The 22500-nt window shown below is 46.5% G+C and overlaps 1 protein-coding gene across 2 annotated transcripts in view; it reads left to right on the top strand.

Annotated features, from left to right (window-relative positions):
- LOC139392017 (ataxin-1-like) overlaps positions 1-16253 on the top strand; it is a 183243-nt gene extending 166990 nt beyond the window's left edge. Inside the window, exons 4-5 of one of the 2 annotated variants that reach the window (XM_071139658.1) lie at positions 5534-7909; positions 12211-16253. In XM_071139658.1, the coding sequence (XP_070995759.1) occupies positions 6044-7909; positions 12211-12819 (2475 nt within the window). In that variant the 5' untranslated portion in view covers positions 5534-6043 and the 3' untranslated portion in view covers positions 12820-16253. The remainder of the gene's footprint in view (positions 1-5533; positions 7910-12210) is intronic. The other variant, XM_071139659.1, reaches the window with a different exon arrangement.
- Positions 16254-22500: the final 6247 nt, after the last annotated feature.

The raw sequence follows: 22500 nt of genomic DNA, 5'->3' as shown, positions 1-22500 counted from the left end.
ACTGGGTAGTCTAAGCCTTCATATTTGTTCTAGTTGACAGTCTACTGGGTAGTCTAAGCCTTCATATTTGTTCTAGTTGACAGTCTACTGGGTAGTCTAAGCCTTCATATTTGTTCTAGTTGACAGTCTACTGGGTAGTCTAAGCCTTCATATTTGTTCTAGTTGACAGTCTACTGGGTAGTCTAAGCCTTCATATTTGTTCTAGTTGACAGTCTACTGGGTAGTCTAAGCCTTCATATTTGTTCTAGTTGACAGTCTACTGGGTAGTCTAAGCCTTCATATTTGTTCTAGTTGACAGTCTACTGGGTAGTCTAAGCCTTCATATTTGTTCTAGTTGACAGTCTACTGGGTAGTCTAAGCCTTCATATTTGTTCTAGTTGACAGTCTACTGGGTAGTCTAAGCCTTCATATTTGTTCTAGTTGACAGTCTACTGGGTAGTCTAAGCCTTCATATTTGTTCTAGTTGACAGTCTACTGGGTAGTCTAAGCCTTCATATTTGTTCTAGTTGACAGTCTACTGGGTAGTCTAAGCCTTCATATTTGTTCTAGTTGACAGTCTACTGGGTAGTCTAAGCCTTCATATTTGTTCTAGTTGACAGTCTACTGGGTAGTCTAAGCCTTCATATTTGTTCTAGTTGACAGTCTACTGGGTAGTCTAAGCCTTCATATTTGTTCTAGTTGACAGTCTACTGGGTAGTCTAAGCCTTCATATTTGTTCTAGTTGACAGTCTACTGGGTAGTCTAAGCCTTCATATTTGTTCTAGTTGACAGTCTACTGGGTAGTCTAAGCCTTCATATTTGTTCTAGTTGACAGTCTACTGGGTAGTCTAAGCCTTCATATTTGTTCTAGTTGACAGTCTACTGGGTAGTCTAAGCCTTCATATTTGTTCTAGTTGACAGTCTACTGGGTAGTCTAAGCCTTCATATTTGTTCTAGTTGACAGTCTACTGGGTAGTCTAAGCCTTCATATTTGTTCTAGTTGACAGTCTACTGGTAGTCTAAGCCTTCATATTTGTTCTAGTTGACAGTCTACTGGGTAGTCTAAGCCTTCATATTTGTTCTAGTTGACAGTCTACTGGGTAGTCTAAGCCTTCATATTTGTTCTAGTTGACAGTCTACTGGGTAGTCTAAGCCTTCATATTTGTTCTAGTTGACAGTCTACTGGGTAGTCTAAGCCTTCATATTTGTTCTAGTTGACAGTCTACTGGGTAGTCTAAGCCTTCATATTTGTTCTAGTTGACAGTCTACTGGGTAGTCTAAGCCTTCATATTTGTTCTAGTTGACAGTCTACTGGGTAGTCTAAGCCTTCATATTTGTTCTAGTTGACAGTCTACTGGTAGTCTAAGCCTTCATATTTGTTCTAGTTGACAGTCTACTGGGTAGTCTAAGCCTTCATATTTGTTCTAGTTGACAGTCTACTGGGTAGTCTAAGCCTTCATATTTGTTCTAGTTGACAGTCTACTGGGTAGTCAGCCTTCATATTTGTTCTAGTTGACAGTCTACTGGGTAGTCTAAGCCTTCATATTTGTTCTAGTTGACAGTCTACTGGGTAGTCTAAGCCTTCATATTTGTTCTAGTTGACAGTCTACTGGGTAGTCTAAGCCTTCATATTTGTTCTAGTTGACAGTCTACTGGGTAGTCTAAGCCTTCATATTTGTTCTAGTTGACAGTCTACTGGGTAGTCTAAGCCTTCATATTTGTTCTAGTTGACAGTCTACTGGGTAGTCTAAGCCTTCATATTTGTTCTAGTTGACAGTCTACTGGGTAGTCTAAGCCTTCATATTTGTTCTAGTTGACAGTCTACTGGGTAGTCTAAGCCTTCATATTTGTTCTAGTTGACAGTCTACTGGGTAGTCTAAGCCTTCATATTTGTTCTAGTTGACAGTCTACTGGGTAGTCTAAGCCTTCATATTTGTTCTAGTTGACAGTCTACTGGGTAGTCTAAGCCTTCATATTTGTTCTAGTTGACAGTCTACTGGTAGTCTAAGCCTTCATATTTGTTCTAGTTGACAGTCTACTGGGTAGTCTAAGCCTTCATATTTGTTCTAGTTGACAGTCTACTGGGTAGTCTAAGCCTTCATATTTGTTCTAGTTGACAGTCTACTGGGTAGTCTAAGCCTTCATATTTGTTCTAGTTGACAGTCTACTGGGTAGTCTAAGCCTTCATATTTGTTCTAGTTGACAGTCTACTGGGTAGTCTAAGCCTTCATATTTGTTCTAGTTGACAGTCTACTGGGTAGTCTAAGCCTTCATATTTGTTCTAGTTGACAGTCTACTGGGTAGTCTAAGCCTTCATATTTGTTCTAGTTGACAGTCTACTGGTAGTCTAAGCCTTCATATTTGTTCTAGTTGACAGTCTACTGGTAGTCTAAGCCTTCATATTTGTTCTAGTTGACAGTCTACTGGGTAGTCTAAGCCTTCATATTTGTTCTAGTTGACAGTCTACTGGTAGTCTAAGCCTTCATATTTGTTCTAGTTGACAGTCTACTGGGTAGTCTAAGCCTTCATATTTGTTCTAGTTGACAGTCTACTGGTAGTCTAAGCCTTCATATTTGTTCTAGTTGACAGTCTACTGGTAGTCTAAGCCTTCATATTTGTTCTAGCTGACAGTCTACTGGTAGTCTAAGCCTTCATATTTGTTCTAGTTGACAGTCTACTGGGTAGTCTAAGCCTTCATATTTGTTCTAGTTGACAGTCTACTGGGTAGTCTAAGCCTTCATATTTGTTCTAGTTGACAGTCTACTGGGTAGTCTAAGCCTTCATATTTGTTCTAGTTGACAGTCTACTGGGTAGTCTAAGCCTTCATATTTGTTCTAGTTGACAGTCTACTGGGTAGTCTAAGCCTTCATATTTGTTCTAGTTGACAGTCTACTGGGTAGTCTAAGCCTTCATATTTGTTCTAGTTGACAGTCTACTGGGTAGTCTAAGCCTTCATATTTGTTCTAGTTGACAGTCTACTGGGTAGTCTAAGCCTTCATATTTGTTCTAGTTGACAGTCTACTGGGTAGTCTAAGCCTTCATATTTGTTCTAGTTGACAGTCTACTGGGTAGTCTAAGCCTTCATATTTGTTCTAGTTGACAGTCTACTGGTAGTCTAAGCCTTCATATTTGTTCTAGTTGACAGTCTACTGGGTAGTCTAAGCCTTCATATTTGTTCTAGTTGACAGTCTACTGGGTAGTCTAAGCCTTCATATTTGTTCTAGTTGACAGTCTACTGGTAGTCTAAGCCTTCATATTTGTTCTAGTTGACAGTCTACTGGTAGTCTAAGCCTTCATATTTGTTCTAGTTGACAGTCTACTGGGTAGTCTAAGCCTTCATATTTGTTCTAGTTGACAGTCTACTGGGTAGTCTAAGCCTTCATATTTGTTCTAGTTGACAGTCTACTGGGTAGTCTAAGCCTTCATATTTGTTCTAGTTGACAGTCTACTGGTAGTCTAAGCCTTCATATTTGTTCTAGTTGACAGTCTACTGGGTAGTCTAAGCCTTCATATTTGTTCTAGTTGACAGTCTACTGGTAGTCTAAGCCTTCATATTTGTTCTAGTTGACAGTCTACTGGGTAGTCTAAGCCTTCATATTTGTTCTAGTTGACAGTCTACTGGGTAGTCTAAGCCTTCATATTTGTTCTAGTTGACAGTCTACTGGTAGTCTAAGCCTTCATATTTGTTCTAGTTGACAGTCTACTGGGTAGTCTAAGCCTTCATATTTGTTCTAGTTGACAGTCTACTGGGTAGTCTAAGCCTTCATATTTGCTCTAGTTGACAGTCTACTGGGTAGTCTAAGCCTTCATATTTGTTCTAGTTGACAGTCTACTGGGTAGTCTAAGCCTTCATATTTGTTCTAGTTGACAGTCTACTGGGTAGTCTAAGCCTTCATATTTGTTCTAGTTGACAGTCTACTGGGTAGTCTAAGCCTTCATATTTGTTCTAGCTGACAGTCTACTGGGTAGTCTAAGCCTTCATATTTGTTCTAGTTGACAGTCTACTGGGTAGTCTAAGCCTTCATATTTGTTCTAGTTGACAGTCTACTGGGTAGTCTAAGCCTGTTGGCCTTAAGACCTTTCATTCCATATTTGGTATTTAGAAAACTGATGACATATCAAAGTGATTTTTCACTGCAGAGCTTGCAGCTTTCCTGTGTGTGTGTGTGTGTGTGTGTGTGTGTGTGTGTGGGGGGGGGGTCTGGTTGTGTGTGTGGGTGTCTAGGTGTGCATGTGTGTTTATGTTGAATGGGGATCTGTCAGTGAACTAATGTAGGTCACTAGAGGTCAGCTCTTTCTCCCTCCCGTCTCTCTATCCATCTTTCTCCCTCCCCTCTCGCTCTCATCTCTCTCCCCCTCTCTCTCTATCTTTCTATCTCTTCCCCTCTCTATCTCTCTCCCGTTCTCCCTCTATCTTTCTATCTCTCTATCTCTCTCCCCATCTCTCTCTCTCTCCAGGGGGAGTTATAGCACGGTGGTTCAGCTCTCTCTCTAATCCTGCAGGATAAAGCAGCAGAGGAGAGGAAGGATAGAAAGAGAGATAGAGAGAGAGGAGGAGAGGAAGGCCCAAGCGGGAAAGATTAGGGGCTGGCTTACCACTGGGATGTAGAAACACTGCACTAACTCTCTTAATTGAAGCATGGTAACTCCCTTGATTGAAGCATTGTAACTCCCTTGATTGAAGCATTGTAACTCCCTTAATTGAAGCATTGTAACTCCCTTGATTGAAGCATTGTAACTCCCTTGATTGAAGCATTGTAACTCCCTTGATTGAAGCATTGTAACTCCCTTAATTGAAGCATTGTAACTCCCTTGATTGAAGCATTGTAACTCCCTTGATTGAAGCATTGTAACTCCCTTGATTGAAGCATTGTAACTCCCTTGATTGAAGCATTGTAACTCCCTTAATTGAAGCATTGTAACTCCCTTAATTGAAGCATTGTAACTCCCTTGATTGAAGCATTGTAACTCCCTTGATTGAAGCATTGTAACTCCCTTAATTGAAGCATGGTAACTCCCTGGTCAAATTTAGGCTGAATTCACAGAAAGGTTTTATCTACGATGAAGACAGAAGCTAATGTCTTGATGAGATGAGAATGCTCTCTTTCGTCTACCCATTCTACATGATGTTAAAGGATAAACATAATCAGCCCATAATAATGACCCTAATAATAGTGTGTGTGTGTGTGTGTGTGTGTGCGTGCGTGCGTGTGTGTAGCTGCATGAACATTATTAATGAGCTTCACACTGAGTGTTTCCCTGCTCTCACCGACGCAACACACACACACACACGATGCTCACAGATGGCAGAAATTGATGCTTACAAACAAACAGACACATGTAAGCATGCGTCTCATCTTCCCAGGGTGGGCATTGAAATGCCGTTTAACCCCAATTCTCTCTCCTCTTGTTGTAATGGGTCACTGTATGATAAAGACATTTTCTATTGTGTGTGTGTGTGTGTGTGTGTGTGTGTGTGTGTGTGTGTGTGTGTGTGTGTTTGTGTTTGTTTGAGAGAGCCTAATCTAACATGTTTGTTCTCTGTGGTCCCCAGGTTGCTGCATCTGTCCAGAAGGCTGTCCAGAAGGCTAGCTCACAGAGGGAAATGATTCCGCATGAAGCTGACGGACGGCTCTCCTCCTCTCTCCACGACAACGCCGGGTGTGACTCGGGCTGCTCTCACGGCAACGGCAGGTGTGCTGCTCTCTGCTCTCTGCTGAGCCAGAGGCAGGCGTTGGACAGACGCTGAGCTACCCCTTCCCTCCCTCTCTACCTCCTACCTACCTACCTACCTAACCCCTCCAGTCTCCCAGTCTCCTGGTCCTACTCACCCACAAACAGCAGGAGGGCCTACTCTGTCAAAGAGGAAAACCAGGCGCGAGAGAGAGAGAGAGAGAGAGAGAGAGAGAGAGAGAGCCAAAGACAGGAATGAAAGAGAATGTGAACGAGGCAGAGACATAAGAACTAGAGAGTTAGTGTGAAAAGAAAGACAGGCACACCTGTTGTTGCCGTGGGAGCAACGCGTGTCTATGTGACAGAAAGTCTAGAGAGAAAAGACAACAGTATGAAGTCCAACCATGAGCGCAGCAACGAGTGTCTGCCCCCCAAGAAGAGAGATTTCCCAGCCAGCACTGCAGATGAGAGGCCCCTGTTGATGGCGCCCGCCAGCGAGACCCAGCGAGGAGAGAACCTGACATGGCTGGCCAGTGTAGCTGGCGGGCACAACAGAGACATTAGTGGAGGTAACGGGGATGGCGGTAGAGGTGGGCAGCGTACCAGCACTCCCTGTGAGTCTGACGTGCCCCAGTACAAACCACTATGCTCCACCATCCCCACACACTCAGACTTCCTGGTCCCTTCCTCCATCTGTTCCTCCTCTTCATCACATCAGTCCAGAGTGGTGACCACATCGCTCCCTGCCATGTACAGCTCTCCTCTGTCCCCACCAGGGGGGACCATCCACTACACCCAGCTTCCCCACAACCTTCAGGTCATCAGTTCCCCTTACCCAGGCTACCTCTCCTCCCAGCCCCCCCCTCTACCCACCTCCACATCCCAACGCTCCCACCCTGACCCCTACCCCAACACCACCATCACCTCCAAGCTGACCCAGCACCACTCTGTGGGTCAAGGTCGCCCCCCACCCCAGTCCCTACCCCCAGGCCTGGCTCTATCGGACACTGGCCCCCAGTACGTCCAGCTCTCTGGATCCTCTCAGAACGTGGCCCCCCGGACTGCCCCCTTGCCCCACGGAGGGACCCACCACCTGCACCACGACCCCCACCACACCCTGGCCTTCAGCGGGGGCTCCCAGGTGCTGGTACAGTATGCGGGCTCTGAGGAGCCCCTGACTAAGAGAGAGGAGGGCCGGCCCAGGGAACTGCACAACGGAGAGCTGGAGAAGAGAGGCCGCTTTGAGAGGAAGGAAAGCAAAGGAGCCCCATCATCATCCTCCTCTTCTTCCTCCTCTTTCTCCCATCACCAGCTCCACCAGCAGCAGAGCTCCCACCATCACTATGAGACCTATACCTCCCATGATGCCTCAGGGCTACGGACCTCTCTCATGCTCGTCCCCAACAGTCACGGAGGACAAGACCACCAGAGTCCCGAAAAACTACCCCTCTCCTCTGCCTTGCACCCAGAGAAAGGCAGCCTCCTCCTGGGTAAACCTGTGTACCGCACCTCCTCCTCCACGTTCACCTTCCCCCCTGCGCTCAATGTGGAGAGTCTTAAGGCAGCCGTCAGCTCCCTGTCCCCCCACACTCACACAGTCATCCAGCCCACACACAGCGCCAGCGATGCATCGCCCATCTCCCTAGGCCAACTCTCTACCAACTTCTACCAGGCTGGCCCAGGTGGGCAGCCCATCATCGGCTATCTGTCTGGGGGTGCGGGGGGGCAACAGTACCACACCAGTCTGTCCCAGCACCTGCTCATCCCCGTCAGTGGGGCCGGGGCCACCAGCCTGGAGGCTGGCCATACTGCACACATAGCCACCACAAGTCAACCACAGCCCTTCCCTGCCACACTCTCCCACGCCTACGTTGCCACCACCTCCACCACCACTAACCCCAGAGAGGAGCATCTATTTGAGGTCCCGGCCCCCTACCCTCCTCTGTCCTACCCTGCTGGGGCTGGGGGGAGCATGGTCCAGGCCCAGCTACACCTCCCGGTGGTCCCAACCCCCCAGGCCACCTCCTCGGCCCCCTCGGGCTCCTCGCTGCCTGCCTACTTTATCAAGGGCTCCATCATCCAGCTGGCGGATGGGGAGCTGAAGCATGTGGAGGACCTGAAGACGGAGGACTTCATCCAGAGCGCTGAGATCAGCAGCGAGCTGAAGATAGACTCGTCCACCGTAGAACGCATCGACGACAGCCACACACCCAACTTTGCCATCGTACAGTTCTCTGTGGGTGAACACCGCGCTCAGGTAAGGGAACGCTTTTGTTTATATAACTTCATGAATATCAAAACAAACAAACCCTAAATCATGTTTGTGCATCAATATAACATTGATATTCACAAGTGGGCAGAGGTGCTAACCAGGGCCTGCGCACGTCAATCGATTATTGAATAACTCCCTGTGTGTTTTATACTAGAGACTTACTGTGGCTGCAACTCAAGCCTCTCTTTCCACCGATATAAAGCCTCCCCCTCGGGGCTTGTGAAGGCGGTGTTTGTCAACACAGGAGAGGATCCGGACAAGAAATTTGTCATCAAATCATCTGTAAAACCCAAACTGTTTGAGCGACAAACTAATAAGCGTTGGAAGGGGAGACTCACACAAACAACACAAAGGCGTCAATAATTTTGCTCTATGACCCATACAAGTTTCAGAGGAGTCGTCACCTTTTTGGGGGTGGGGGGGTACCATACCTCAAACTGTTTATAAATACAACAGATTCTGTTCCAACAGCCCTGGGCCCAACTCATTGGAATGTCCCCACCCCATGGCCCAAATATAGGATGGTAGCCGTGATTGGGCGTTGCATACTGTTGGCCTATCATATGGACTGGAATTAGGCACCTCTTTACCATGAATTTGGGAGAGAACAGGCCATGGTGATGGTTCAGTGATGTGTTCAGGACAGAGGTTGAATGGTTTAGTCTACTGGAATAGATGAAGGGGGCTGTCAGCTGAGACAGACATTCACATACAAATATTTTAGATCTCCCCTCTTTATGAATTTACATTTCATTATCGTGTCAAATCACCAATTGGTAACCTATCTCATATGGGATTAATTGACGCATAAACGTGTATTATTTGTATGTATTTCCATCTCTGTCATATGAAACCACTGGCATGTGTGGTGCGCATTAGACTGATGTTTTCCCACTACTTGCATTCTGGGACAAGTGTGTTACCATGTAGCCATTGCTGCGCATATAATGTGAGCAAATAATATTTGATCAACATTCTAAACGTTCTGATCTGTTCCATCAGCCTCTTTGTGTTTACAGGATATTTTAGACCGAAGGTTCCACTTGGCGTCAGTTGTAGGCTACATGCAGGATATTTTAGACATCAAGTCCACTGGGCGTCAGGTCAGTTGTAGGCTACGTGCAGGCTATTTTAGACCGAAGGTCCCACTGGGCGTCAGTTGTAGGCGCGTCAGTTGTAGGCTACGTGCAGGCTATTTTAGACCGCAAGTCCACTGGGCGTCAGTTGTAGGCTACGTGCAGGCTATTTTAGACCGCAAGTCCACTGGGCGTCAGTTGTAGGCTACGCGCAGGCTATTTTAGACCGCAAGTCCACTGGGCGTCAGTTGTAGGCTACGCGCAGGCTATTTTAGACCGCAAGTCCACTGGGCGTCAGTTGTAGGCTACGTGCAGGCTATTTTAGACCGCAAGTCCACTGGGCGTCAGTTGTAGGCTACGTGCAGGCTATTTTAGACCGCAAGTCCACTGGGCGTCAGTTGTAGGCTACGTGCAGGCTATTTTAGACCGCAAGTCTACTGGGCGTCAGTTGTAGGCAACGCGCAGGCTATTTTAGACCGCAAGTCTACTGGGCGTCAGTTGTAGGCTACGCGCAGGCTATTTAAGACCGCAAGTCCACTGGGCGTCAGTTGTAGGCTACGTGCAGGCTATTTTAGACCGCAAGTCCACTGGGCGTCAGTTGTAGGCTACGTGCAGGCTATTTTAGACCGCAAGTCCACTGGGCGTCAGTTGTAGGCTACGTGCAGGCTATTTTAGACCGCAAGTCCACTGGGCGTCAGTTGTAGGCTACGCGCAGGCTATTTTAGACCGCAAGTCCACTGGGCGTCAGTTGTAGGCTACGCGCAGGCTATTTTAGACCGCAAGTCCACTGGGCGTCAGTTGTAGGCTACGTGCAGGCTATTTTAGACCGCAAGTCCACTGGGCGTCAGTTGTAGGCTACGTGCAGGCTATTTTAGACCGCAAGTCCACTGGGCGTCAGTTGTAGGCTACGTGCAGGCTATTTTAGACCGCAAGTCTACTGGGCGTCAGTTGTAGGCAACGCGCAGGCTATTTTAGACCGCAAGTCTACTGGGCGTCAGTTGTAGGCTACGCGCAGGCTATTTAAGACCGCAAGTCCACTGGGCGTCAGTTGTAGGCTACGTGCAGGCTATTTTAGACCGCAAGTCCACTGGGCGTCAGTTGTAGGCTATTTTAGACCGCAAGTCCACTGGGCGTCAGTTGCAGGCTATTTTAGACCGCAAGTCTACTGGGCGTCAGTTGTAGGCTACATGCAGGCTATTGAGCTTCTTGTGTGAATTCTTATATGGATGATAATAAATGGACATATATTTTAGGGGGTGGATGTATTTTTCGTTAGGGAAATTATTAAATGTTCAGGGCATAATAAAGTGGTTAGTAACTGACCCCGGCACACATTATGCCAGAGTCCGCATCGGTTGGAATCCGTGTTTTTCACCCTCGCCCTGTCTTTCTAACACTGATCTGGCTCTTAAATAAAACCTTCAAACAAATTACAAAGGTTAAAAAAAATACTGTTAATAAGAGGCTTGTTTGATATAATGCTTGTAATATAATGATACAGTATAATGACCGTAGAGGCTAGGCCGTTATGCCGTTTAGACGTGGGAGGACATTAACACACACGAGTGCCAGATTCTTCAATGATAATGACCAAATCATTGTCTCGTGATTAAAGAGACCAGGTTGGCCCGAAACGAGTGGGAATGGTGAATTCAACTGTTAAACAAGCTGCTCAAAAAGCTGTCAATCAACTGATGGCCCAAATCATCAACTCAGCCAGGGGAACACAAACAGTAGCCTATGACGGGTTTCCACACCTTTCATTATGTGCCAATGGACAGGCTAACGGGCAGCCTGTTGGAATATCATCCGATAACACGGGGTTCACCCGCACAGCTGATCTCCTGAGCAACCATTATTGGTCCCAGTAATAGGTACACCTTAGTCCCACCTGCAACCAAATTCTTTCAAGATGTGTTCGCCCTCTGATTGGTATTGTCAAGGGAACAACTTAGTTCTTTTTGAACAGGTATCTTCTTCACAAGCATTCAGTACAATTGAAATAAAGTATTTTATTGTTTACCAAAGCAAATCTACTGTGGCAATTTACCCGACACTTTGTATAAATGGAAAATAATGTTGTTTTTTTTTAATTATTAGATCCCCATTTATGTAATCCATTAAATACAACTGTATATGAAATTGTCTGTTATACCTGTTATACCATTTGCACTCAATTCTGTAGTCTACCTGACTATTCTCAATTGAATATTGTCTTTACATCTGCTTTTATAGGCCTATATGATTAGTGTTGATAGTCTCCTATAGGCTCTAATTTAGGTGTTGTCTCCTATATGATTCGTTTTGATAGGCTATAGTTTAGGTGTTGTCTCCTATATGATTCGTTTTGATAGGCTATAGTTTAGGTGTTGTCTCCTATATGATTAGTTTTGATAGGCTATAGTTTAGGTGTTGTCTCCTATATGATTAGTGTCGATAGGCTCTAATTTAGGTGATGTCTCCTATATGATTAGTTTTGATAGGCTATAGTTTAGGTGTTGTCTCCTATATGATTAGTTTTGATAGGCTATAGTTTAGGTGTTGTCTCCTATATGATTAGTTTTGATAGGCTATAGTTTAGGTGTTGTCTCCTATATGATTAGTTTTGATAGGCTATAGTTTAGGTGTTGTCTCCTATATGATTAGTGTTGATAGGCTCTAATTTAGGTGTTGTCTCCTATATGATTAGTTTTGATAGGCTATAGTTTAGGTGTCGTCTCCTATATGATTAGTTTTGATAGGTGACAGTAGGCTATAGTTTAGGTGTTGTCTCCTATATGATTAGTTTTGATAGGCTATAGTTTAGATGTTGTCTCCTATATGATTCGTTTTGATAGGCTATAGTTTAGGTGTTGTCTCCTATATGATTAGTTTTGATAGGCTATAGTTTAGGTGTTGTCTCCTATATGATTAGTTTTGATAGGCTATAGTTTAGGTGTTTTCTCCTATATGATTAGTTTTGATAGGCTATAGTTTAGGTGTTTTCTCCTATATGATTCGTTTTGATAGGCTATAGTTTAGGTGTTGTCTCCTATATGATTAGTTTTGATAGGCTATGGTTTAGGTGTTGTCTCCTATATGATTAGTTTTGATAGGCTATAGTTTAGGTGTTGTCTCCTATATGATTAGTTTTGATAGTCTGTTCTCTCTCTCCATCTCTCCCTCCTCTCCTCTCAATCTCTTTTATTATCTCTCCCCTCTCTCCCCCAGGTGAGTGTGGAGGTACAGGTGGAGTATCCCTTCTTCGTATTCGGCCAGGGCTGGTCGTCGTGCTGCCCGGACCGGACCACTCAGCTGTTAGAACTACCCTGCACCAAGCTCTCAGTGGGGGACGTCTGCATCTCCCTCACCCTGAAGAACCTGAGAAACGGCTCCCTGAAGAAGACCCAGCAGACCCAGAACCAGGCCATGGAAATCACTACTAGCTGCAACATGGGCTCCATCCACGGGCCCCTCAAACCCTCCAGGTCTTCCCGGGGTGGAAGGGGGTCAGCCAGGCACGGGGAGCAGGAGAACGGGGTGGGCCATAGAGGCTCCAGTGGGGGAATGGTGCTTGAAGGTGTTCAGTTCGCCTCAGAGAATGGGGAACTGAGGTTCGGCGTCGGAGGGGGGGTCAACTTGAAAGGAGGCCAGCCTGGAGATTCAGAATCCAGTAGGGGCGCCGCCAAGCCGGCGAGCCGCAAGAGGAGGTGGTCGGCCCCCGAGGGCCGTCAGGTGGAGAGGAGCGAGGAGGTGCCCCAGTTGACTCTACCCAAACCTTCCTTTATCACTCAGGAGGTAAAAATCAGCATCGAAGGCAGGTCAAATATAGGCAAGTAGTGAAGGCAGGAGATTAAAACTGTTAATCTTAGTCTTAAAACCGTTAAGACTGTTAATTCAAATAGGGATTGGAGGAGAGATGGAAAACAAGAAATGCCCTCGTAAATGTTTTATTTTAACGACTTTGTTTTAGATGTTTTTCTTGTTTATATTTTCTATCCGGATTACTGTAGGCTAAATTTGACCCATGTTATCACCTTACATTAAGTCCATGTTAAAATAACATTGTAGTTGATGCGTTCGGCATTATGTAAACGAGCAAACGGTGCAATTGGATTTGTCAACAATTCTCTGGGCAAGGGGTTTTGTGAAGTATAGTACGTGTTTTATTGGTGGGTTTGTGGCATGCAAGAGCGCTGCTTGATACCTCTCTGGTCATTAGATGGCTGCAGGTGGACAACTGGATTAAATATGTAACGTTAGCTTTTCTATAGGGCCTAGGAGATGACTAAGCTGCCATAATGTAGACCGCTGAGTGATATCACTTCCTGGTAGAGGGCACTACTGACGAGAGTGTTCAGGATGTCTGGACGGAATCACTCTCCACGCCACCCGTTGCCGTGGTGGCAGACTGAGTTGATATGATGTCATCTATCCCGAGCGAATCAAGACGTCTTTAGATAAAACACAGTAAAAAAAAAAAGGACTTTAACAAATTCAAACCCTCGTGAATAGAAGAAGGATGTATAATAACACCTTTATGTGTCTCTGACAGAAGGTTAAAACTACACATCTAATCCTAAACAAGGGGTCACCAGATGCCTCGACACTCATCCACCTAGACCACTCAGCTAGGTGATGTCACCCAGCAGGGCCAGACCAGCCAGGCGAGGTCATCAGGCCGCGCCACTGGGCCACCATAAAAAGAGAACTCTTCCTTCCTTTGTTATGTTTGGGTGACAGTGGAGTCATTTTGTTATTATTCTTGAAACGTTCTGAGTTGATAATGATATATTTAAATGATTGTCTAAAACTTTGAGGTCAGGGGTCACATACTGTATGTATAATTTGATCTAGGGTGGTTAAGTAAAATGTTTATGTTATTCCTTTATACCCTACATACATTTACATTCACACTGAGTTGATGAACTATGGGATTATTCAGAGGAAGATGATGTTTACTTGGTGCAACCTTTTCCTTTACATTTTTATGGCAGAAAGAAAGAGCTTATGTCTCAAATGGTCCCTTATACCCTATATAGTGCACTTCTTTTACTAAGGCTCCTATCCTTATGGGCCCTAGTCAAAAGTGGTGCACTGTATAGGGAATAGGGGTAATTTGGAACGCAGTCAGAGAGTCACTGTTGAGTCTTTAGAGAGAGACAGCATGTTGTCTTGAAGCACTTGCGTTTGCACACCTGTCACACTCACCAACTGATGATAACACAACTATTATTATTATTATTGTTATTGTTATTGTTGGTCTCTCTTCATTAACACAGTACTGTATGTTTTTGTTATTTTACCTTGAGGAAGAAGTAGAACTCTGTGACAGCAGGACTTTAGAACAGTGAAGGGGTCGTGATGATGTCATAGAGGAATGATGATGTCATGGGGTCACCAAGTCACTTGACCTGACAGGGATGAATGTGACAGGTGATGAAGCGAGTGCCAGTTAGGAGAGGGAAAGAAAGTGAGAAAGAAAACAGGAATATAGAGGACGATATAAAAGCAGACAAGTGTATTTTTTTTTTGTTAAGGCACTTTACTCCAATCAGAACATGCTCTTCAAAATATGGGTGTGGTACAAAAAAAAAGACACATAACTGCCTTTTCAAGGAAATCAAAAATGTCAATCAAGTCCAAAAGGAGATTGGACAAAGGATGGGAATAGGCAGGAACTATGTACAGGTATGTTGTGGACGAGACTGAGAGAGTTATAGATGCTCTGGACACAGAATTTTTGACATGTGTCATATACATAATGTATGTACGGGAAGTGTGCATGAATGTAGCTATGTGTAAGTACACACACACCAGAGGAGGCTGGTGGGGGTAGCTATAGGAGGACGTATTCATTGTAATGGCTGTTATGGTATAGATGGAACGGGGTCAAACACACTGTTTCCAGGTGTGTGATGTGTTTGGTACCATTGCATTGATTCCATTCCAGCCATTACAATGAGCCCATCCTCCTATAGCTCCTCCCACCAGCCTCCTCTGACACACACTCACACACGGAATACAGTACCTGCACAGACAGGCACTCTCCTGAAGGTGAGGGAGGACTGTATGTATTTCATACTTGTTGATATACGTTTAATGTGTATCCAAATACTTTTGTTGCATAGATGTTTCCCCTTGATGATATAGAGAAGCCAATATAGTAGGAAACTAAGACGATAGTGATTCTCAGTGGTGTGTGTGTGTGTGTGTGTGTGTGTGTGTGTGTGTGTGTGTGTGTGTGTGTGTGTGTGTGTGTGTGTGTGTGTGTGTGTGTGTGTGTGTGTTTGTAAATGTATATAGAAATATCATATAAGTTAATTTGATATATCCCATGTTAAATGTCCAGGGTTCCTGTTTTTGGAGTTCTACTTAAGAGAATCTTGCAATTTGCACATCTGGAGAGGTTGTCAGTTGGGTGACATGACTTTTTGGTTGTGTCCGAAATGGCGCCCTTTTCCTTACATAGTGCACTGACCAAAAGTAGTGCACTATATAGGGAATAGAATGCCATTTCAGATACACCTATGTTTTCAGCCAGGTTGCACACACAAACCCACACACTCACACAAACACACAGTGAGCTGAAGCCATAGAGATAGGTAGAGGACTTGTCTTTGTATTTGTGCCATTATAGTGTCTGTGACAGCCTCAATGGCGCTATCCATGCTAATACGACCTTTTGGCCACTAGAGGCCTCTATCATTCTCTATGGCTGAAACCCCATTTTACTGAAATGTAGCAGTTACTTAACAAGTGCTCTCCCTGCTGATTGGCTCTGACAATCTTGACTCTGCTCCTCATTGGACAACCACACTGTCAATCACATCTGTGGCACGTCCAAGTCCCACCCACTTGTTGGGGGGTTTGGTTGAGAGACAGTGTGGAGGTATGTCGGTCGGTCTTGGAGCCGGGGGCGGTGCCACCAGCAGGTACACCTGTTGAGCTCTAAGCTTGAACTAGATTTTCAGGTGTGTTTAGGTGGTAGAAGATATGGCAGAATAGGAGAAGTATGTAGAAGTTGCTTCTAGCCACTGGTGTAGGTTCAGATGTTTAGTTCATCCCCCTAAAGGTTTGTGTAGGGGAATCTGATCCTAGATCTGTGGTTAAGAGGAACTCCTACCTGGAGGGCGGGTGCGGGTGATTGCCGTGGTGATGGACAGATGGATGGATGGATGGTGGTGGCGGTGGTGGGGAGTGAGTAGACACCCTGTATAAGATTTGAAAATGCTTTATTGTTTTTTAATAAAACAGGGTTTCTCAGATCAACACCACAGCAGTGCATCTTCATTTTTTATTTTCTAACATTCTTTGACTATGTCGTCTAGAGCTAGTTTCTGTGTGTGTGTGTGTGTGTGTGTGTGTGTGTGTGTGTGTGTGTGTATGTGTGTGTGTGTGTGTGTATGTGTGTGTGTGTGTGTGTGTGCGTGCGTGTGTGTGTTTCTGAGAATGTGTGAGTCTTTTTGTAAGGACAGGATGGATATAATGTTTTTTTTTTGCTTCTAGAGCTTCACCTTGGTAAAATAGCAGATATTTAAACCGTTACATATATGGCTTTGCATTCATACACATTGAACCAAAATGAAACCCTAGTTAAGTCTTGTTCTAACTGACTAACCCCTACCTAAATGGGACAATTCAGTAAAACAACGACACACACTTACACCCCTCACCAATCAAACCCTTTCAGGTAAAGCTTTCTAGTGCAAATGTAAAGCATAATGTCAGTGGTGTGGTGGCTGCTTTCCAATAGTTAGACAACAAGCATCTAGCCAGCATGTGTGTAACTTTGGATTTGAGGGGTGAAACTGTGTCTCTAGAGATGGGGGGATGAAGCTGTGTCTCTAGAGGTGGGGGGGGATGAAGCTGTGTCTCTAGAGAGATGGGGTGAAGCTGTGTCTAGAGAGATGGGGGGTGAAGCTGTGTCTCTAGAGATGGGGGGTGAAGCTGTGTCTCTAGAGATGGGGGGGATGAAGCTGTGTCTCTAGAGATGGGGGGTGAAGCTGTGTCTCTAGAGATGGGGGGGGATGAAGCTGTGTCTCTAGAGATGGGGGGTGAAGCTGTGTCTCTAGAGATGGGGTGAAGCTGTGTCTAGAGAGATGGGGTGAAGCTGTGTCTCTAGAGATGGGGGGTGAAGCTGTGTCTAGAGAGATGGGGGGTGAAGCTGTGTCTCTAGAGATGGGGGGTGAAGCTGTGTCTCTAGAGATGGGGGGTGAAGCTGTGTCTCTAGAGATGGGGGGTGAAACTGTGTCTCTAGAGATGGGGTGAAGCTGTGTCTAGAGAGATGGGGTGAAGCTGTGTCTCTAGAGATGGAGGGTGAAGCTGTGTCTAGAGAGATGGGGGGTGAAGCTGTGTCTCTAGAGATGGGGGGTGAAGCTGTGTCTCTAGATGTGGGGGGTGAAGCTGTGTCTCTAGAGATGGGGGGGTGAAGCTGTGTCTCTAGAGATGGGAGGTGAAACTGTGTCTCTAGAGATGGGAGGTGAAGCTGTGTCTCTAGAGATGGGGTGAAGCTGTGTCTCTAGAGATGGGAGGTGAAACTGTCTCTAGAGATGGGGTGAAGCTGTGTCTCTAGAGATGGGGAGGTGAAGCTGTGTCTCTAGAGATGGGAGGTGAAACTGTGTCACTAGAGAGATGGGGTGAAGCTGTGTCTAGAGAGATGGGGTGAAGCTGTGTCTAGAGAGATGGGGAGGTGAAACTGTGTCTCTCGAGATGGGGTGAAGCTGTGTCTCTAGAGATGGGAGGTGAAACTGTCTCTAGAGATGGGGTGAAGCTGTGTCTCTAGAGATGGGGAGGTGAAGCTGTGTCTCTAGAGATGGGAGGTGAAACTGTGTCTCTAGAGAGATGGGGTGAAGCTGTGTATAGAGAGATGGGGTGAAGCTGTGTCTAGAGAGATGGGGAGGTGAAACTGTGTCTCTCGAGATGGGGTGAAGCTGTGTCTCTCGAGATGGGGTGAAGCTGTGTCTAGAGAGATGGGGGGTGAAACTGTGTCTCTAGAGAGATGGGGTGAAGCTGTGTCTAGAGAGATGGGGAGGTGAAGCTGTGTCTAGAGAGATGGGGGGTGAAACTGTGTCTAGAGAGATGGGGTGAAGCTGTGTCTAGAGAGATGGGGGGTGAAGCTGTGTCTAGAGAGATGGGGGTGAAACTGTGTCTCTAGAGATGGGGTGAAGCTGTGTCTAGAGAGATGGGGTGAAGCTGTGTCTAGAGAGATGGGGGGTGAAACTGTGTCTCTAGAGAGATGGGGTGAAGCTGTGTCTAGAGAGATGGGGAGGTGAAGCTGTGTCTAGAGAGATGGGGGGTGAAACTGTGTCTAGAGAGATGGGGTGAAGCTGTGTCTAGAGAGATGGGGGGTGAAGCTGTGTCTAGAGAGATGGGGGGTGAAACTGTGTCTCTAGAGATGGGGTGAAGCTGTGTCTAGAGAGATGGGGTGAAGCTGTGTGTCTAGAGATGGGGTGAAGCTGTGTCTCTAGAGATGGGGGGTGAAGCTGTGTCTCTAGAGATGGGGGGTGAAACTGTGTCTCTAGAGATGGGGTGAAGCTGTGTCTAGAGAGATGGGGTGAAGCTGTGTCTAGAGAGATGGGGGGTGAAACTGTGTCTCTAGAGAGATGGGGTGAAGCTGTGTCTAGAGAGATGGGGAGGTGAAGCTGTGTCTAGGGAGATGGGGGGTGAAACTGTGTCTAGAGAGATGGGGTGAAGCTGTGTCTAGAGAGATGGGGGGTGAAGCTGTGTCTAGAGAGATGGGGGGTGAAACTGTGTCTCTAGAGATGGGGTGAAGCTGTGTCTAGAGAGATGGGGTGAAGCTGTGTCTAGAGAGATGGGGTGAAGCTGTGTCTAGAGAGATGGGGGGTGAAGCTGTGTCTAGAGAGATGGGGGGTGAAGCTGTGTGTCTAGAGATGGGGTGAAGCTGTGTCTCTAGAGATGGGGGGTGAAGCTGTGTCTCTAGAGATGGGGTGAAGCTGTGTCTCTAGAGATGGGAGGTGAAACTGTGTCTCTAGAGATGGGGGGTGAAGCTGTGTCTCTAGAGATGGGGTGAAGCTGTGTCTCTAGAGATGGGGGGTGAAGCTGTGTCTCTAGAGATGGGGGGTGAAGCTGTGTCTCTAGAGATGGGGGGTGAAGCTGTGTCTAGAGAGATGGGGTGAAGCTGTGTCTCTAGAGATGGGGGGTGAAGCTGTGTCTAGAGAGATGGGGTGAAGCTGTGTCTCTAGAGATGGGGGGTGAAGCTGTGTCTCTAGAGATGGGGTGAAGCTGTGTCTCTAGAGATGGGGGGTGAAGCTGTGTCTCTAGAGATGGGGTGAAGCTGTGTCTAGAGAGATGGGGGGTGAAGCTGTGTCTCTAGAGATGGGGGGTGAAGCTGTGTCTCTAGAGATGAGGTGAAGCTGTGTCTCTAGAGATGGGGGGTGAAGCTGTCTAGAGAGATGGGGTGAAGCTGTGTCTCTAGAGATACGGGGTGAAGCTGTGTCTCTAGAGAGATGGGGTGAAGCTGTGTCTCTAGAGATGGGGGGTGAAGCTGTGTCTCTAGAGATGGGGTGAAGCTGTGTCTCTAGAGATGGGGGGTGAAGCTGTGTCTCTAGAGAGATGGGGTGAAGCTGTGTCTCTAGAGATGGGGGGTGAAGCTGTGTCTCTAGAGATGAGGTGAAGCTGTGTCTCTAGAGATGAGGTGAAGCTGTGTCTCTAGAGATGGGGTGAAGCTGTGTCTCTAGAGATGGGGGGTGAAGCTGTGTCTCTAGAGATGGGGGGTGAAGCTGTGTCTCTAGAGATGAGGTGAAGCTGTGTCTCTAGAGATGAGGTGAAGCTGTGTCTCTCGAGAGTACACTAGTAAAAAACCTTCCTGCCCATCTCTCTCTCTGACTGGCTGTAACATGTCAATAATTTCATCTTGAAGCTCTCTGCAATAAAAACCCTCTCCCTCATGCTAGGACCAAAATAAAGAGATGCCCCCCACACACACACACACACACAAACACAAACATACAGGCTCAAACACACCCTTCAAAGAACCCAGCCAGCCATTAACAAACCAGCTTAGTCATTTTAGCATGGCCTGCCAGTTGCACGGCCTGCCATTCAGAAGATTCAGGGAGATTCTCACATATGCAGTGACAGACAGTCCAATTGGACTACAGTGCCCATCATGCTACACCCACTAGTGTAGCAATTAACCTCTGACCCGTAGTTCAGGTACCCATGACGACCCCATTTCCATCCAGCCTCTCTCATACACTCACTAGAACCTTATAGACTGAGTGTACAAAACATGAAATAACATGTCTTAGACGGACCAGGTATGGCAGGCAGTAGGTGCAAGGTGCACTGGTTTGTGTGAAGAACTGGAACGCTGCCAGGGTTTTTCATGCTCAACAGTTTCCTGTGTGTGTCAAGAATGGTCCACCACCACCCAAAGGACATCCAGCCAACTTGACACAACTGTAGGAAGCATTGGAGTCCACATGGGCCAGCATCCCTGTGGATTGCTTTTGGCACCTTGTAGAGTCCATGGGGTTGCAACTAAGTGTGTGTATATATATATATGCATACATACACTGTGCGTGTGGGAACTAGAGAGTGAAAGGAAACTGTGCTGGGGGAAGAAATAGGCAGTTGCACATACACTGTATGTGTACAAAACATTAAGAACACCTTCTATATATATATATATATATATATATATATATATATATATATATATATATATATATATATATATTATTATAGAAGGTGTCAATGGCATGGCCATTATATAGAAGGTGTTCTTAATGTTTTGTACACTCAGTGTATGTGCAACTGCCCATTTCTTCCCCCAATACAGTTTCCTTTCACTCTCTAGTTCCCACACGCACAGTCACGCTGTATATTTCTTTAGCAACAATTTCCAATGGAGCATGAAACTGTTACTTAATATGTTAAGTAACAGTTTCATGCTCCATTGGAAATTGTTGCGTGTTGAGATTAGTGTGACGGGAACCCAGAGATTCAGCTGTTTAAACACACACGCAGGAATCCACATCCGCCAGATCCTCGATATCGCTTAGTTCAGCTTCACAATCAACACCAGATCCTCGATATCGCTTAGCTCAGCTTCACAATCAACACCAGATCCTCGATATCGCTTAGCTCAGCTTCACAATCAACACCAGATCCTCTATATCGCTTAGCTCAGCTTCACAATCAAAGCAGTGTGTCAAGTTAATTGGAGGGGTGAGAGGCCTAGTGGACAGGGTCAGGTTAGTTGAAGGGGTGAGAGGCCTAGTGGACAGGGTCAGGTTAGTTGAAGGGGTGAGAGGCCTAGTGGACTGGGTCAGGTTAGTTGAAGGGGTGAGAGGCCTAGTGGACAGGGTCAGGTTAGTTGAAGGGGTGAGAGGCCTAGTGGACAGGGTCAGGTTAGTTGAATGGGTGAGAGGCCTAGTGGACAGGGTCAGGTTAGTTGAAGGGGTGAGAGGCCTAGTGGACAGGGTCAGGTTAGTTGGAGGGGTGATAGGCCTAGTGGACAGGGTCAGGTAAGTTGGAGGGGTGAGAGGCCTAGTGGACAGGGTCAGGTTAGTTGAAGGGGTGAGAGGCCTAGTGGACAGGGTCAGGTTAGTTGAATGGGTGAGAGGCCTAGTGGACAGGGTCAGGTTAGTTGAAGGTGTGAGAGGCCTAGTGGACAGGGTCAGGGTCAGGTTAGTTGAATGGGTGAGAGGCCTAGTGGACAGGGTCAGGGTCAAGTTAATTGGAGGGGTGAGAGGCCTAGAGGACAGGGTCAGGTTAGTTGAAGGGGTGAGAGGCCTAGTGGACAGGGTCAGGGTCAGCTTAGTTGAATGGGTGAGAGACCTAGTGGACAGGGTCAGGGTCAGGTTAGTTGAATGGGTGAGAGGCCTAGTGGACAGGGTCAGGGTCAGGTTAGTTGAAGGGGTGAGAGGCCTAGTGGACAGGGTCAGGGTCAGGTTAGTTGAATGGGTGAGAGGCCTAGTGGACAGTGTCAGGTTAGTTGAATGGGTGAGAGGCCTAGTGGACAGGGTCAGGGTCAGGTTAGTTGAATGGGTGAGAGGCCTAGTGGACAGGGTCAGGTTAGTTGAATGGGTGAGAGGCCTAGTGGACAGGGTCAGGGTCAGGTTAGTTGAATGGGTGAGAGGCCTAGTGGACAGGGTCAGGTTAGTTGAAGGGGTGAGAGGCCTAGTGGACAGGGTCAGGTTAGTTGAAGGGGTGAGAGGCCTAGTGGACAGGGTCAGGTTAGTTGAAGGGGTGAGAGGCCTAGTGGACAGGGTCAGGTTAGTTGAAGGGGTGAGAGGCCTAGTGGACAGGGTCAGGTTAGTTGAAGGGGTGAGAGGCCTAGTGGACTGGGTCAGGTTAGTTGAAGGGGTGAGAGGCCTAGTGGACTGGGTCAGGTTAGTTGAAGGGGTGAGAGGCCTAGTGGACAGGGTCAGGTTAGTTGAAGGGGTGAGAGGCCTAGTGGACAGGGTCAGGTTAGTTGAAGGGGTGAGAGGCCTAGTGGACTGGGTCAGGTTAGTTGAAGGGGTGAGAGGCCTAGTGGACAGGGTCAGGTTA

This window comes from Oncorhynchus clarkii, chromosome 32 (genome assembly GCF_045791955.1).
Source record: "Oncorhynchus clarkii lewisi isolate Uvic-CL-2024 chromosome 32, UVic_Ocla_1.0, whole genome shotgun sequence".
Taxonomy (NCBI): domain Eukaryota; kingdom Metazoa; phylum Chordata; class Actinopteri; order Salmoniformes; family Salmonidae; genus Oncorhynchus; species Oncorhynchus clarkii.
Note: the sequence above shows the minus strand (reverse complement) of the source record. Positions and strands in the feature narration are given on the sequence as shown.